This window comes from Megascapheus bottae, chromosome 30 (assembly GCF_031878675.1).
Source record: "Megascapheus bottae isolate mThoBot1 chromosome 30, mThoBot2.hap1, whole genome shotgun sequence".
NCBI classification, from domain to species: Eukaryota; Metazoa; Chordata; class Mammalia; order Rodentia; family Geomyidae; genus Megascapheus; species Megascapheus bottae.
Window position 1 is genome coordinate 2,751,308 of NC_143538.1, and position 14,225 is coordinate 2,765,532.

At 48.8% G+C, this 14,225-nt stretch overlaps 1 protein-coding gene across 1 annotated transcript in view; it reads right to left on the minus strand.

The window, feature by feature from the left end:
- Positions 1-11,831, minus strand: part of Rec114 (REC114 meiotic recombination protein) — a 28,803-nt gene extending 16,972 nt beyond the window's left edge. Inside the window, exon 1 of the mRNA XM_090321427.1 lies at positions 11,668-11,831. Within this exon, the coding sequence (XP_090177553.1) occupies positions 11,668-11,823 (156 nt within the window). The 5' untranslated portion in view covers positions 11,824-11,831. The remainder of the gene's footprint in view (positions 1-11,667) is intronic.
- Positions 11,832-14,225: the final 2,394 nt, after the last annotated feature.

Consider the following 14,225-nt stretch of genomic DNA (forward strand, 5'->3'; position numbering starts at 1 on the left):
CAGTCTCCTGAGCAGCTAGGGTTACAGGTATGAGATACTGATGCCAGGCTAGCCACACACACCCCCCCCACACCCCCACACGCGTCCTGGGACTTGAACTCGGGGCTTGGCACTGCTCAAGGCTAATCCTTGATTAACTAGGATTTCAGGTGTGAGCCACCAGTGCTTCCAGGTGTAACTTCTTTGAAAAAAAAATGTAAGACAGTTAACAGGTGCTGTTCATTGTAAACATCATTAAAAATCAAAGATGAAGCTCTTAATATCAACCTTCCCAGATGGGACACAATTGAACACCTTGAAAGGTGCTCTGAGGAAGATGGAATTCGCTGGGAACCCCAGGCTGGGCCAACTCTGTCCCTGCATTCAGAGTCTACAGATGGCCCCAGACTCAGCGGTGAAGAGGCCCAGGACCTAGAGCTGCTCAACGACACACCCGCCAGGCTAACTCCATGAAGAACGAATGTATGGAACCGTCATAATGAAACCCATTATTTTGTACAAGAGACCTTTAAAAAAAGAACAAACCAGGCCAGGAGTTTGGCCTAGTGGTAGAGTGCTTGCCTAGCATTCACGAAGACCCAGGTTCGATTCCTCGGTACCACATATATAGAAAAAAAGCCAGAAGTGGTGCTGAGGCTCAAGTGGTAGAGCTCTAGCCTTGAGAAAGTCCAGGGACAGTGCTCAGGCCCTGAGCTCAAGTCCAGGACTGGCAAAAAAAAAAAAAAAAAAAACAACAAAAAAAACAAACCATTCCAGCGTGGGTTTAGAGGAACAAAAGTGGTGAAGGAAGGGACTGGGAGTTTGGTCTAGTGGTAGACTGCTTGCCTAGCATTAATGAAGACCCAGGTTCGATTCCTCAGTCCCACATACATAGAAAAAAGCCAGAAGCGGTGCTGTGGCTCAAGTGGTAGAGCTTTGACTTTGAGAAAGCCCAAGGACAATGCTCATGCCCTGAGCTGAAGCCCAGGACTGGCAAAAAAAAAAAAAAGTGTTGAAGGCCATCAATAGTATGAACCAAATAATGATTACTAGTAACAACACTGAAGGAAGGTCTCAGAGCCACAGTTATATGTCCACAGCTGGGCCCAAATGAATGATCTGAGTGATCAAGCAGAGATATTTAGAACTACAGAACAAAACTTCTGAGAAGAAATGCCACAGAAGACCAATGGGCAAAGAATAAATATTACAGAACGGCTCAAGTGGGGTGAGGAAAGGCACAGGTCCAACAAATAACAAGAAAATATCCCATGACTGCAGAAAGATGGAAAGGGGTAAGGTTCCAGCCACTGACAGGGTGGAGGAAAAATCAACAATTAGGCATGATGATGAGATGCCTGAACTCCAGACATGAGGTAGCTTGCTGGGGGTGCGGTCCAGTTCCTTTAACTCCTGGTCCTCTTCACCCCTGAGCCTCAGGGTCATCCAGGGACAGAGAATGTGAGGACCAGGTCAGCCCCAGCAGAGCATTCCCAATGAATTTGACCTTCCCAATGATCCTGAAAGCTTCCAGTGGAAAATACAAACAGGCCAGGCTCTGGTGGCTCACACCTGGAATCCTAGCTACTCAGAAAGCTGAGATGTGAGGATCACAGAAGCAAGCCTGGACAGGAAAGTCCATCTCCGGTTAACCACTAAAAAACTCAGAGACAGAACCCAGACCTGAGTTCAAGCCCCAGGATGGGCACAGTAACTACGTAATACATACATACATACATACACAGTGCCCTACTTCAATGACTGAAGAGACTGAGGATTCTAGAGAACTTTTTTTTTTTAGTCAGTCTTGGGGCTTGAACTCTGGGCCTGGGCAGTTGTCCTTGAGCTCTTCAGCTCAAGGCTACTGCCTCATCCCTTGAGCCACAGCACTACTTCCAGTTTTCTGGTGCTTAATTAGAGATGAGTCTCACGGACTTTTTAGTGTCGGGCTGGCATGGAATTTTGATCCTCAGAGCTCAGCCTCCTGAGTAGCTAAGATTACAAGTGTGAGCCACCACGCCCCTCTTGGAGAACTTATTTTTGTGGAGGGCAGTACTAGGCTATAAACTCTCAAGGCCTCAAGTTTGTCAGATCGCACTCTACCACTGGAGTTATGCCTCCAGCCCAACTTTTTGCAAGTTTATTTTGGAAATAAAGTCTGAAGAACTTTTCTGCCATGGATGACTTTGAACCTTGAGGACTTTCAGCCTCCTAAATAGGATTACAAGCCTGAGTCACAAGTACCCATGAGGTGTCATTCATTTTTTAGAAATGGTACATGGAGGGAACCATCTTCTCCCCTATACAATCCTACTACATGGTAGCCTGAGTGGACGCAGGAAGCCCATCGTTCCAGAAGTATCTGGGTACTGGGTTAAGAGAAATGATAAAACTACACTATCAGTACTCTGTAACTCCCAGTTAATGCCTGTAGGCACTGTGCTTCCATAGCTACATCATAAAGAGAAAAACAGATTATACCCAGTAGAGAATCAAATCACCCAGAGTAATCTCATCCCAGAGAAAGACGCCTGAATTTGATCAGCCTCGATTTATTTAACCATCAATTCACAAGAAAATAGAACAAAAAAAATCACATGGACCTATGGTATAGAGATGCAGCCAGCCAAGGCCACCTGGCTACTTCAAGGAATACCTTGCAGGTATGGGGGCAGGGAGGAAGAGAGGGGACAGGATTGAAGCAGTTTATGGAGGAAAAACCTGAAGACTAAATAAAAGGCCTCTAGCCAACCACAGTGCCTGTGTGGCCTTGTCAGAACCAAGTGGAAGTTGTGTGAAATGTGAGCACTGACTACTGGAAAACATGGAGGCATTGGGTTTTTAGGGGTTTGATGGTTATGTTTCTGAAAGTTCTTTCCATGTGGAGAAAGGAACTGAAATAATGACTTGGTGGAATCATGTGCCTGGAGTTTGCTTCAAAATAAAACCCTGAGGGGTTCCAGTGCTGGAGATGGAACTGGGGCCTCCCACACTGGGCAAGAGCTCCTGTATGGAGCTACACACCCAAGCACGAGGTCACTGACTGACACACACACACCACACCACTGAAGATATACATATGCACTGCTGTGCATAGTATGTGTCTCCTCAGTTACCTCAACACCCTTGTGGACAGGGAGTGACCTCCACACCCCTCACCAAACAAGGCCATTTGGCTTTTCCCACAGAAATGCAGGGTGTTGGGAACAATAATGAAAACAATTCTAAGAGCGATAACCACAGACCTTCCCTGTCCTGGAGAGTAAAGACACACAAGGGAAATTTTTCCCCTCTTTAAAACCTACAAAAACAGACCTCTTGTACGAAAGCATGAGGTGTGATTCCTTCTTTCCCACACAGCCTTACGAAGGAGAGCACTGATCCCGAGAGCATCCAGGTCTTCAAACCTAGCCCTTAGAGTTCATGTGGAATACACTGTATGCCAAACATCCTTCATGGCCCTGAGCGGTAAGTCCAGGCTCCTCTGAGGTGGCTTCTGCTTGAAGATTTCCCAGACTACTGTGGGCACAGTGCTACACCACTGCCACCTCAGCAAGTTGGAAGGCAGACAAGAGTATTCCAAGTCGAGGCCTGCTCAGGAAGATAGTGAGACCCTATCTCCAAAACTCTGCATAGGTGTGATGGTATATGCCTGTGATCTCAGCTACTGGGGAAGCAGAGGCAGGAGGATGGTGATTCAAGGCCAGCTGAGCAAGACAAAGTTAGCTCAAGACCCTATATGAAAAAGCAAAAGAAGATTGCGATTGGGAGGCCAGCTCAGGCAGAACACTCACAAAACCCCTGTCACCCAACTCTGTAGGAAGCATGAATGAGAGAACCGAGGTCCAAGCTAGCTCGGCCATAGTGTGAGACTTTTTATTATATACAACTGAAGAACAAAGCACTGGTGGTATGACTCAAGTGGTAGAGCACCTACTTAGCAAGCCCAAGGCCCTGTGTTCAAGCCCCAGCACCAGGAAAGATTTCTCAGACTAATAAATCCTATAGAGCCACTGAGACTAGACAGCAGTGCCTCCTGCAGGCCTCTCCCGGGACACACAAGCTGACCCACAGCCTGGCACAATGTTGCCTGGCATATCATCCCAGGTAGAGAATGAATTCTATGATGGGTTTGTTTTAAACCGCAACTTCCTTAATCTCAAAGCACCAAAGCTGAAAAGAATCTTTTTTGCTTGCACTAGTAAAAAACTAGAAGTGGAGAAGTGACTCAAGTGGTAGAACACCAGTGGAAAAAAATCCAACACCAAACATCACGTGACATGACAAGACAGTGCTATCACACCTCCAGCTCCTGAGAGACCCAGATGTGGAACCCACGACCAGCGGCGGAACAGGGCAAAGTGGACTCCACCTCAGGCCAGCATGGAGTAGTAAGGGAATCAGAGTATTCTCCTGTTTGAAACAACTGAACAACTAAACCCACTAGAAGATGTTACAGCTTTTAAGACATCCTACCAGGCAGCATGGGTACAACTCTTGAGAAAGGACAATAAACAGCAGGCCAGCCCTAGCACTGTCCAGGTTACTTCCTGCTATTTCCAGGATGAGGGGCAGGGAAAAAGGCAGGCAAATGTGGGCAGGACAGAACAAGAGAGGAGAAGGCTATGTGGACAGTGAACCCAGACAATTGCTGAGCCGTGTGTGTGTGTGTGTGTGTGTGTGTGTGTGTGTGTGTGTGTGTGTGAAGAATTTAAGGAAGCAAGCAATCCCTAGAGCTCACACAGGGCAGGGAATCAGCTGGAATGGAAAATCTCTTAATTTATGGGGTACTAGGTGAGTCCTCTGGAGAATGTTGCCTCAGGAATAGGGGGAAAAGTTAGTCCTGGACCAAATGTTGCTCTGGTCCCACCTGACACAGTTTCCTAGCAGGACTCAAAAGATTCTGTTTGCAAGTTAACTTATCCCTGGGCGGGGAGCCCTCAAAAATCTTCACAGGAGTACAAAAATACATTCAACGTAAAATCAGGAGTGCAAAGAGCTACTAACTTACTATTTCCAAAAATAGTCTCCTTGGGGTTTTTATAAACCTTAGATTTCCCTTTTAAAAACTGTCATCCTTATTTTCACCACTGAAAATGATCATCCCAAGGCCCTCCTCTGTGTGGCTGCGTGTCAGTGCTCACAGGAAGCACCCAAGCTTTGGGGACATGACACCCAGGGTAAATTCTTCCCTCCTCATTCCCAAGTTTGTGGAAAAGCTAGGGAAACTCCCAAGGTGTCAGTGGACTTTTCCATAAGATGGGTTTATTTTCTTCCCATGGTGGCTGCAGCAAACATATAAATATATAATATGATTATATATTATAATGTATAATTTATATATTAATCACCTATAGGGATCATTTCCTAATAATACATTTCCATACCATATATTCAAAGACCCATGGTGCTTGGCAGTAGGCAGGCACTGGGGATACAAAAGGAAAAAAGGACCCAGAGAACAGTGTATGTTGAACCCACATTTAAAAGTTCACTGCAAGTCAAGCTTCATATTCTGTTTTTTAATTTCTAAGTAGGGCAATTATTTTAAGTTCCTCCTATAAAAATTAAAGGATGATTTTTTTTCCCTTTGAAAGTTAAGAAAAAAAATCTAAAAAGTTGTCAGGATCAACCAATTAGGGCACATCTGAGAAATACTTGGAATCTGAAAAACATGGTAAAACTTGAATTTAAAAAGCAACCTGCAATTAACATCACCTTTCAAAATTATTCTTAAATTAGTCGACTAAATTATATTCAGCCAAGATACATAAAATGGACCGATCTGTTATTATGGTAATCTTTGCAGAAAGACTGGGCCAACAGATGTAAGGAACTAAAATCAAGTTCAAGTTTGTATTTCATTTGCTCATTCCCTTTTAATGATGGCAGATGGCTTAAATATTAACCCTATTAATAAAATACTTGAATATTCATGATCAACTTAACTTCCAACTCCAAAAACTCACATTATGAATTCTACTGCATGCGTGCCCCCCTCACTCAGTGTCCTAAACCTGTTCCTCAAAGCAGTCCTTGTGCCAACAGTCTGGACAACACCTGGAGCCTGTCAGAACTACACACTTAACTCTTTGTGCCTAGTCTGTTCGCAGAATTTGCACTTCAACAAAAACCCCAGATGATTCCTACGCATTTTAAATATAAGTAGCACAGAGGAAGCTGCTGTGAAGTTCTTTTGGTTTTCTTTCTCTTTTTTTGGGGGGGTACCAGTCATGGGTATGGGCCCTGTCCACCTTGAACTTTTTTGCTCAATGCTAACACTCTACCACTTAAGCCACAGCTCCACTTCTGAATTTTTGGTGATTCACTGAAGATAATCTGAGCTGGCTTCAAATCATAATTCCCAGATCTCAGCCTTCTGAGTAGCTAGGATTACAGGCATGAACCACCAGCATCTGGCTGTTTGTTTGTTGTATTATTATTTTTTCCTTGACAGTTACAAAAAAGTTATCTGCTTCCAAACTGTGGTCCAACTGAATCTCCTTTGTACTACTACCTAAAGAAATGTTTTTGAAATTGTGGTTCAATTTTCTCCAGATAATGACTTGTTAACAATTCAGAACAGGAATCACGTCAGCATACACACATTCTATACAATACTTATGTCTCTGACAACCTCATTTTTCAGCTATGACTTCAAGTGTAAGAAATCTCATTTTTTCCCCTTTGGATTTGACATTTTTGTCTTTACATGTGGCCACTGTGATTTTTTTTTCTTTATAACTAAACAACTCTACAGAACAGAACCAGGAGAACAGATTCCACAATTTCAGAGGAAAAAGCTTATCCAAAGTTGAATTTACAAGTTGCTTAGGGAGAAATGAAGCCAACTAGTATGACTCTATCTTTTACCATAATTCATTTGGTACTTTACCCTAACAGATTTTTTTTTTTAACTGCAGGTACCACATATTTTTAAAATAAGAAATTCAGGCTGGGAGCGTGGCCTAGTGGTAGTTGTAAGATCTGCTGAAAGGAAACTCGATGCAGTTCAGGAGAAGAGGGTTTATTGTGTGAGGAGAGAGCACATCTCCTGCTTGTGGCAGGAAGTGAGAGATTACATAGGAAGAGGGGTGTGGCCACAGTGGAAGTGGATGTGATCTCAGAGGATGGGGAATATCTCAGACTGGGGGACCTCCCACTGCCCCCAGCTATGCCAGTTGCCAGGATTATGGTTGCTAGGTGGGGATTTTCAGGATGCAGGGGGAGAGAGCCAAGGGAAAAAGTCATTTCTTCCAGGTACACCTAATAGTAGTGTGCTTGCCTGTCATGCATGAAGCCATAGGTTCGATTCCCTGCCGGAAATGACACTGTGGCTCAAGTGGCAGAATGCTAGCCTTGAGCAAAAAGTGTCCAAGGACAGTGCCCAGGCTCTGAGTTCAAACCCCAGGACTGGCAAAAAGTAAAAATAAAATAAAATAAATAAATAAACAAGAAATTCACCTCGGACTTAAAGAGGGTATCGTTCTTCAGACGGCTCATCTTTTATTATTTTTACTGCACAATAGTCAGTGTGCCCATAAAATAGAACGAATCTTATTTCTAAGCTGAAACAGATCACAGCAGGCAGGATGGCTCGGCACAGGTTCAGAGAAAGGTACAAATGTTCCATCTCAATAGCTCTGCAAAAGCCAACTTCATCCCTTGTTGCCGTGGCCATGGATTAATGCCAAGCATTTGAGAAGTGTAGAATAAAGTTGATTCTTATAAGCAATTACAAAGAGTTTTACAAAGGGGGGGGCGGGTTGTAATGAAAACCAACTCCTACAAAATAGCCAGGTGTCCACAGGCCTCTGTATTGAAGTGTATGAAGGACCACGCTGCATCTGTGCCAACGCATTCAACACAGATGCCTTAGGAGAAAGGCCTAGAAGAAGATGGAGATGAGGAACCTTCTGGATCAGTTTCTAAAGTAAAATATGCCAGTACTCAAACAGCTTTAGCTTTTCCCAAGACCCAATTACAGATCCATTACTCTTGAACTTAACTCTTTCCCTCATGTTGCAGTTTCAGCCTGAGTCATTTTTCAAGATACAGACTTCCACAGAGAGCATAACTAGTGGTACTTTTTTAAAATAGGCTTACAAGCCAGGCACTGGTGGTTCATACCTGTAATCCTAGCTACTCAGGAGGCCAAAGTCTGAGGACTGCAGTTGAAAGCCAGCAGGGGCAATAAAATCCATGAGACTCTCTCCTCCAATAAACAACTCAGAAAAAGACACCAATGGTACTGTGGCTTCAGCAGCAAAGCATTAGTCTTGCGCAAAAAGAAGCTCAGGCCCTGAGTTCAAGCCCTAGGACTGACACCAAAAAATACCGACAAGCCTCTCAGATTGAGCACTTTGCTTGTCTGCTTTTCCCTCGCTCACACTTCAGTCCACACCTGTGTGGCTCCAGGGACATGCCTCTGGGTAAAGACCGTGAAGGACTTGCTTGCTGCAAGCATCATCCATCAGCTCATCATCCTCTCCCGGCCTCTGCACAGACGAGCCTTCATCCTCTGGGAACTCCCTATTGCTGTCCCCTGTCAATCTTCTTGGCCCCTCTACCTGCCCTGCAGACCTTGGACTACCTTGGGGCTCCTGCTGGAATCTCATCTAACCCTGTGACTGGAAATGTCACCTTCATGCTGCTGATTCACACCTCCGGCCCAAATCTGCCTTCCAAGTCCAAAAACAGTAAAACCCAACTGTCCACTCAGTGTCTCCACTGGATGATTCAGAAATGTTAACAGATCCCCAGCCAACGTGCTTGTGAACTTCCCCTCCTCCAGTGTAGTTTCTACACCTGCCATCTTGGGCCTCCAATATCCCACCTCCCCCATCACCACTCATCGTCCGTCGCCTCTGTCCCATGCTAAGTGACCTTCCTGGATCCACTTATCCTTCCCGTTACAGCCAGACTGCACCTGCACTCCACAGTAAAGTGAGCTTTCCAGGATTAAAATGCCCTTGCTTTTTAAAAATCCTTCAGTGGCTCCTGGTTGATTTTCAGAATAACACAAGACACCTGTCTACCTCCCCCAGAAGCCTCCCCTCACCAACATTCCTTTGGTTCTGAAGTATCCTTTTATCATCACCAGCCTCCTTCCTGTGTTCCGCATAGTCAGGTGTTCCCAGGTGCTCAGCCTTTGCGTGCATTATGTCTTCTACTTGGGAGTATCTGAGCCCTTTCCTTGTACTCTTCTACTACCCACCGCTACCCCCAAACACAAATACACACAAGTGTATTTACACGCACAAGTACAATTTAACACATGCCTTGCGCTGTTTTAGGTGATTTCATGTCACCGTACTGAGCGAGGAGAGATGGATATGTTACTGCAGAGTAATATATCCTAGGAAAATCAGATGCTGGTGGCTCACATCTGTCACCCTACTCAATGAGGCCGAGATTTGAGGATTATGGTTCGAAGCCAGCCAGGGCAGGAAAAGTCTGTGACTTATCACTAATCAATCACCAGAAAACTGGAAGTGGATCTGTGCTCAAAGTATACAGCAGTAGCCTTGAGCAAAAAAGACCTCAGGGACAAGTGGGACTGCTATCTAATCTTTGAGTGCTAGCTCTGGGGCTTGAACTTAGGGTCTGAGCACTGTTCCTGGGCTTTCTCAAGACTAGTGCTCTGCCACTTGAGCCACAGCACCACTTCCGGCTTTTTCTATGCATGTGGTACCGAGGAAACGAATCTTCCTGCATGCTAGGCAAGGGCTCCACTACTAGGCCAAACTCCTGGTGCCTGTCCTTGAGCTTTTTTTGCACAAGGTTGGTACTCAACCTCTTGATCTATAGCTCCATTTCTAAATTCAAATAAGAATCGCATGGACTTTTCTGCTGGAGTTGACTTTGAACTATAATCACTCAGCTTTCAGCCTCATGAATAACTAGAATGACGTGCCTGCTATTTCTTGCTTGTTGCTAAGATCCCCATTCAGGACTCCAAGGGAAGTCCCCCCCACACCTGCCACTCAACAGATAGCTGCTGTCTGGAGGGAATGTTGCCACACGTGCCCACCAGGCCAAGCCCCAGATGCACACAAAGATGTTTTCCTGTGGCTCCTACTCCCACCTCTCACCTCACCCAAACCTCACCTTCTCACCCCACCTCACCTCACCACCCTCCACCTCCTCACCCACCCCCCTCCACCTCCTCACCCTACCCTCCACCTCCTCACCCCCCTCCACCTCCTCACCCACCACCCTCCACCTCCTCACCCTACCCTCCACCTCCTCACCCACCACCCTCCACCTCCTCACCCACCACCCTCCACCTCCTCACCCCACCCTCCACCTCCTCACCCACCACCCTCCACCTCCTCACCCACCACCCTCCACCTCCTCACCCTACCCTCCACCTCCTCACCCCCCTCCACCTCCTCACCCTACCCTCCACCTCCTCACCCCCCTCCACCTCCTCACCCCCCTCCACCTCCTCACCCCACCTCCACCTCCTCACCCCCTTCCACCTCCTCACCCACCACCCTCCACCTCCTCACCCTACCCTCCACCTCCTCACCCCCCTCCACCTCCTCACCCACCACCCTCCACCCTCCACCTACTCACCTCCCTCCATCTCCTCACCCTACCCTCCACCTCCTCACCCACCACCTTCTACCTCCTCACCCCACCTCACCCCTCCCTCCACCTCCTCACCCCACCCTCCACCTTCTCACCCCCCTCACCCCACCCTCCACCTCCTCACCCCCCCTCCCTCCACCTCCTCACCCCCCACCCTCCACCTCCTCACCCCCCCTCCCTCCACCTCCTAACCCCACCTCACCCCACCCTCCACCTCCTCACCCCCCCTCCCTCCACCTCCTCACCCCCCCAACCTCCACCTCCTCACCCTATCCTCCACCTCCTCACCCCACCCTCCACCTCCTCACCCTACCCTCCACCTCCTCACCCGCCACCCTCCACCTCCTCACCCGCCACCCTCCACCTCCTCACCCACCACCCTCCACCTCCTCACCCCCCTCCACCTCCTCACCCACCACCCTCCACCTCCTCACCCCACCACCCTCCACCTCCTCACCCCACCACCCTCCACCTCCTCACCCTACCCTCCACCTCCTTACCCCCCCCTCCACCTCCTCACCCCACCCTCCACCTCCTCACCCCACCTCACCCCCTCCACCTCCTCACCCCCCCTCCACCTCCTCACCCCACCCTCCACCTCCTCACCCCACCCTCCACCTCCTCACCCCACCCTCCACCTCCTCACCCCACCCTCCACCTCCTCACCCCCCTCCACCTCCTCACCCCACCCTCCACCTCCTCACCCCACCCTCCACCTCCTCACCCCACCCTCCACCTCCTCACCCCACCCTCCACCTCCTCACCCCCCTCCACCTCCTCACCCACCACCCTCCACCTCCTCACCCCACCCTCCACCTCCTCACCCCCCTCCACCTCCTCAACCCCCCTCCACCTCCTCAACCCCCCTCCACCTCCTCACCCCCCTCCACCTCCTCACCCTACCCTCCACCTCCTCACCCCACCCTCCACCTCCTCACCCCACCTCACCCCCCCACCTCCTCACCTCCCCCTCCCTCCACCTCCTCACCCCACCCCCTCCCGTCTCCTCCTCAATGCCTCGACGCACGGAGCACGGCGGCCTCAGACCCCGGCCTTCCCTTCCTTCCTTCCTCCCTCGCTGAGGCGCCTTACCTTCCAAGTAGGAGAAGGCGCTGTGGCAGCTTCGGGCCCGGGCCCACACGACTCTCCGGCACTGGAGAGCATGAAGCGGCCGTACCGCTGCAAAGGCCACTGGGTCACTTCTCCCGGGAGGCCGAAGTCCGCCACTTTTCCCGCTCCCGCCGCCATGTCCAGTCGCCAGCACGTGCTTCCGGTAGAGATCTGTCCTTCCGGGCAGCAAGCCAATCAGGGAGCGCCATAACCCTGAGGCCCGCCCTCCCGGCAGCGGAAGTCAGTGGGCGGGGCCGGAACTGCTGAGCCGGTCTCTCCTGACCTGGGGCGACGCCTTGGCGCCAGCGGCCGTCCTGGCCGTCCTCTCTCTCGCCTGTAAAGAGAGGCGGCGGCTTCTTGAGACTTCTGCGTCCTGGAACTGGCCGCACAGTGTGCTTCTTTGCGACCCCATCCTGTGCCCTCCGTCTTCACCCCGCGTGGGAGCAGGTGGATGGGCCTCCATCCACCAAAGACACGAAGAGTGGACATCCAGGTGCCTGAGAATCCACGAATCTCTTCCATGTCGGTTCCCCCGCGTGTCCTCCCAATATCCTCGTGAATTAAAGACCAATCAGGGGCATGGACTGGATGGGGGGGTCCCATAAGGTTCCACCTGTTAGAAAATGGCCCCCCCATCTCCCCTATCCGCCCCCCCCCAACCCCTGCGTGTCCGTGCTCTTCACACAGAAAATGCAGGTATTTCGACGGTCAGTGTCAAGTCTGGGCCACTGCAGTAACCAGACACATGCGAGATAATCAAAATGCAAATCATTTTCAGACGACACATACCAAAAGGTGTGAAGGACACTGAAGAGTGGTGTGGAAATTGTTGAGTTGTTCCCTCTGCAAAGCGTGGAACATTCACCGTGAGTAAACAATTATGCCAGTCTGGCTCTGGTTTCAGTCACCTAACCTCTGAGCCCTCAGATTGAATAAAGAAGACAAAGCAAGACACAAATACACCTGGGATATCTTAGTGAATGCTTGGAGGGTTCAGATGAGGTAAAAAAAAAAAAAATGAGGTAGACACTGGTGGCTCATGCCTGTCATTCTAGCTACCCAGGAGATTGAGATCTGAGGATCATTGTTCAAAGTTCAAAGCCTTCTGGGACAGGAAAGTGAGACTTTTTTTTTCCCTTTGGTTGGTTATGGGGCTTGAATTCTAGGCCTGGGTGCTGTCCCCAAGCTCTTCAATGCAAGCTAGCATTCTACCACGTTGGCCCACGGTGCCACTTCCAGTTTTTTTGGTGGTTAATTGAAGATAAGAATCTCATGGACTTTCCTGCCCGGGCTGGCTTTGAACTGCCATCCTCATTTCTCAGGTTCCTGAGTAGCTAGGATTACAGGTGTGAATCCCAAGAGACTTATATCTCCAGTGGACCACCAAAAAGCCATTTGGACATAGTAGAGTGCTAGCAGAATTGCTCTGGGACAGTGCTCAGGCCCTGAATTCAAGCCCTATTCTTCCAGAGGAGGTCTGGGATGCCAGTTTCTCAGGAGCAGAGGGAATAACTTGCATATAAGGCAAGAAGAATTTATTACTCTGTTTGTGTTGGTCCTGGGCTCTGTCCCTGAGCTTTATCACTCAAGGCTGGCACTCTGCCACCTTAATTGGAGATAAGAGTCTCACAGACTTTCCTGCCCAGGCTGGCTTTGAACCACAATCCTCACAGCTCAATCTTCTGAATAGCTAGGATGACAATCATGAGTCACCAGTGCCTGGTATTGTTACTTCATTTTTTATTGGTCTAATATAGCAATGCTTACTGAAAGAAGTGCTTCTGAAAGATCTTTAAATGGCACAACGATACTGCATTTAATATAGTTAGTAGTCAATAGCTAAAAATCTAGTTTGAATCTCAGATCTGTACCTGACCTTGGAGAAATTGTTGAACCTCTCTGTAAAGTTATTAAACAGTTACTTTACAAGGTCAAAGACAGGATGAAGTAAGAACATCTATGGGGAAACACTTGGCTGGTGTGTACCACTCACCATGGCACACACATTGTTACTTTCTGCTTGCAGCGTTAAAGCGATTTTCTGGGTGCTCATTGCAGGAAGGGAAGTTGGGATGGGGAGACTGACATTGAGTCTCGAAGGACCTCACCTCCCAGGCCCTGGCCTGCAGCTGTCAGACACCCTTCACAGGAGCAGATGGCATTTGCCTGGCAGCGCCAGTCAGTGCCCAAGGACACCGGGGCCCTGCTGGGCTCCCACCCCCAAACTTGCTTCCTAGACAGCCCACCTGTGCTCCAGCTCCTGGGGCTGCCAAGAGCAGATCATGTCTGCAGAGGGGAAGATGATAGAAACCACAGCACAATGCATAGAGGAGAGGGGGGAACCCACAATATTAGCTAGTGTGACTTGAAGGGGACCTGAGCATGATGCAAGAACAGCCAATATGTTTTCTTTTTTCCTTTTTTTTTTTTTTTGCCAGACCTGGGGCTTGAACTCGCTAGTACTCAGCCACTTGAGCCACAGGGCCACTTCCAGCTTTTTCTGTATGTACTTCCAGGGAATTGAACCCAGGGCTTCATGC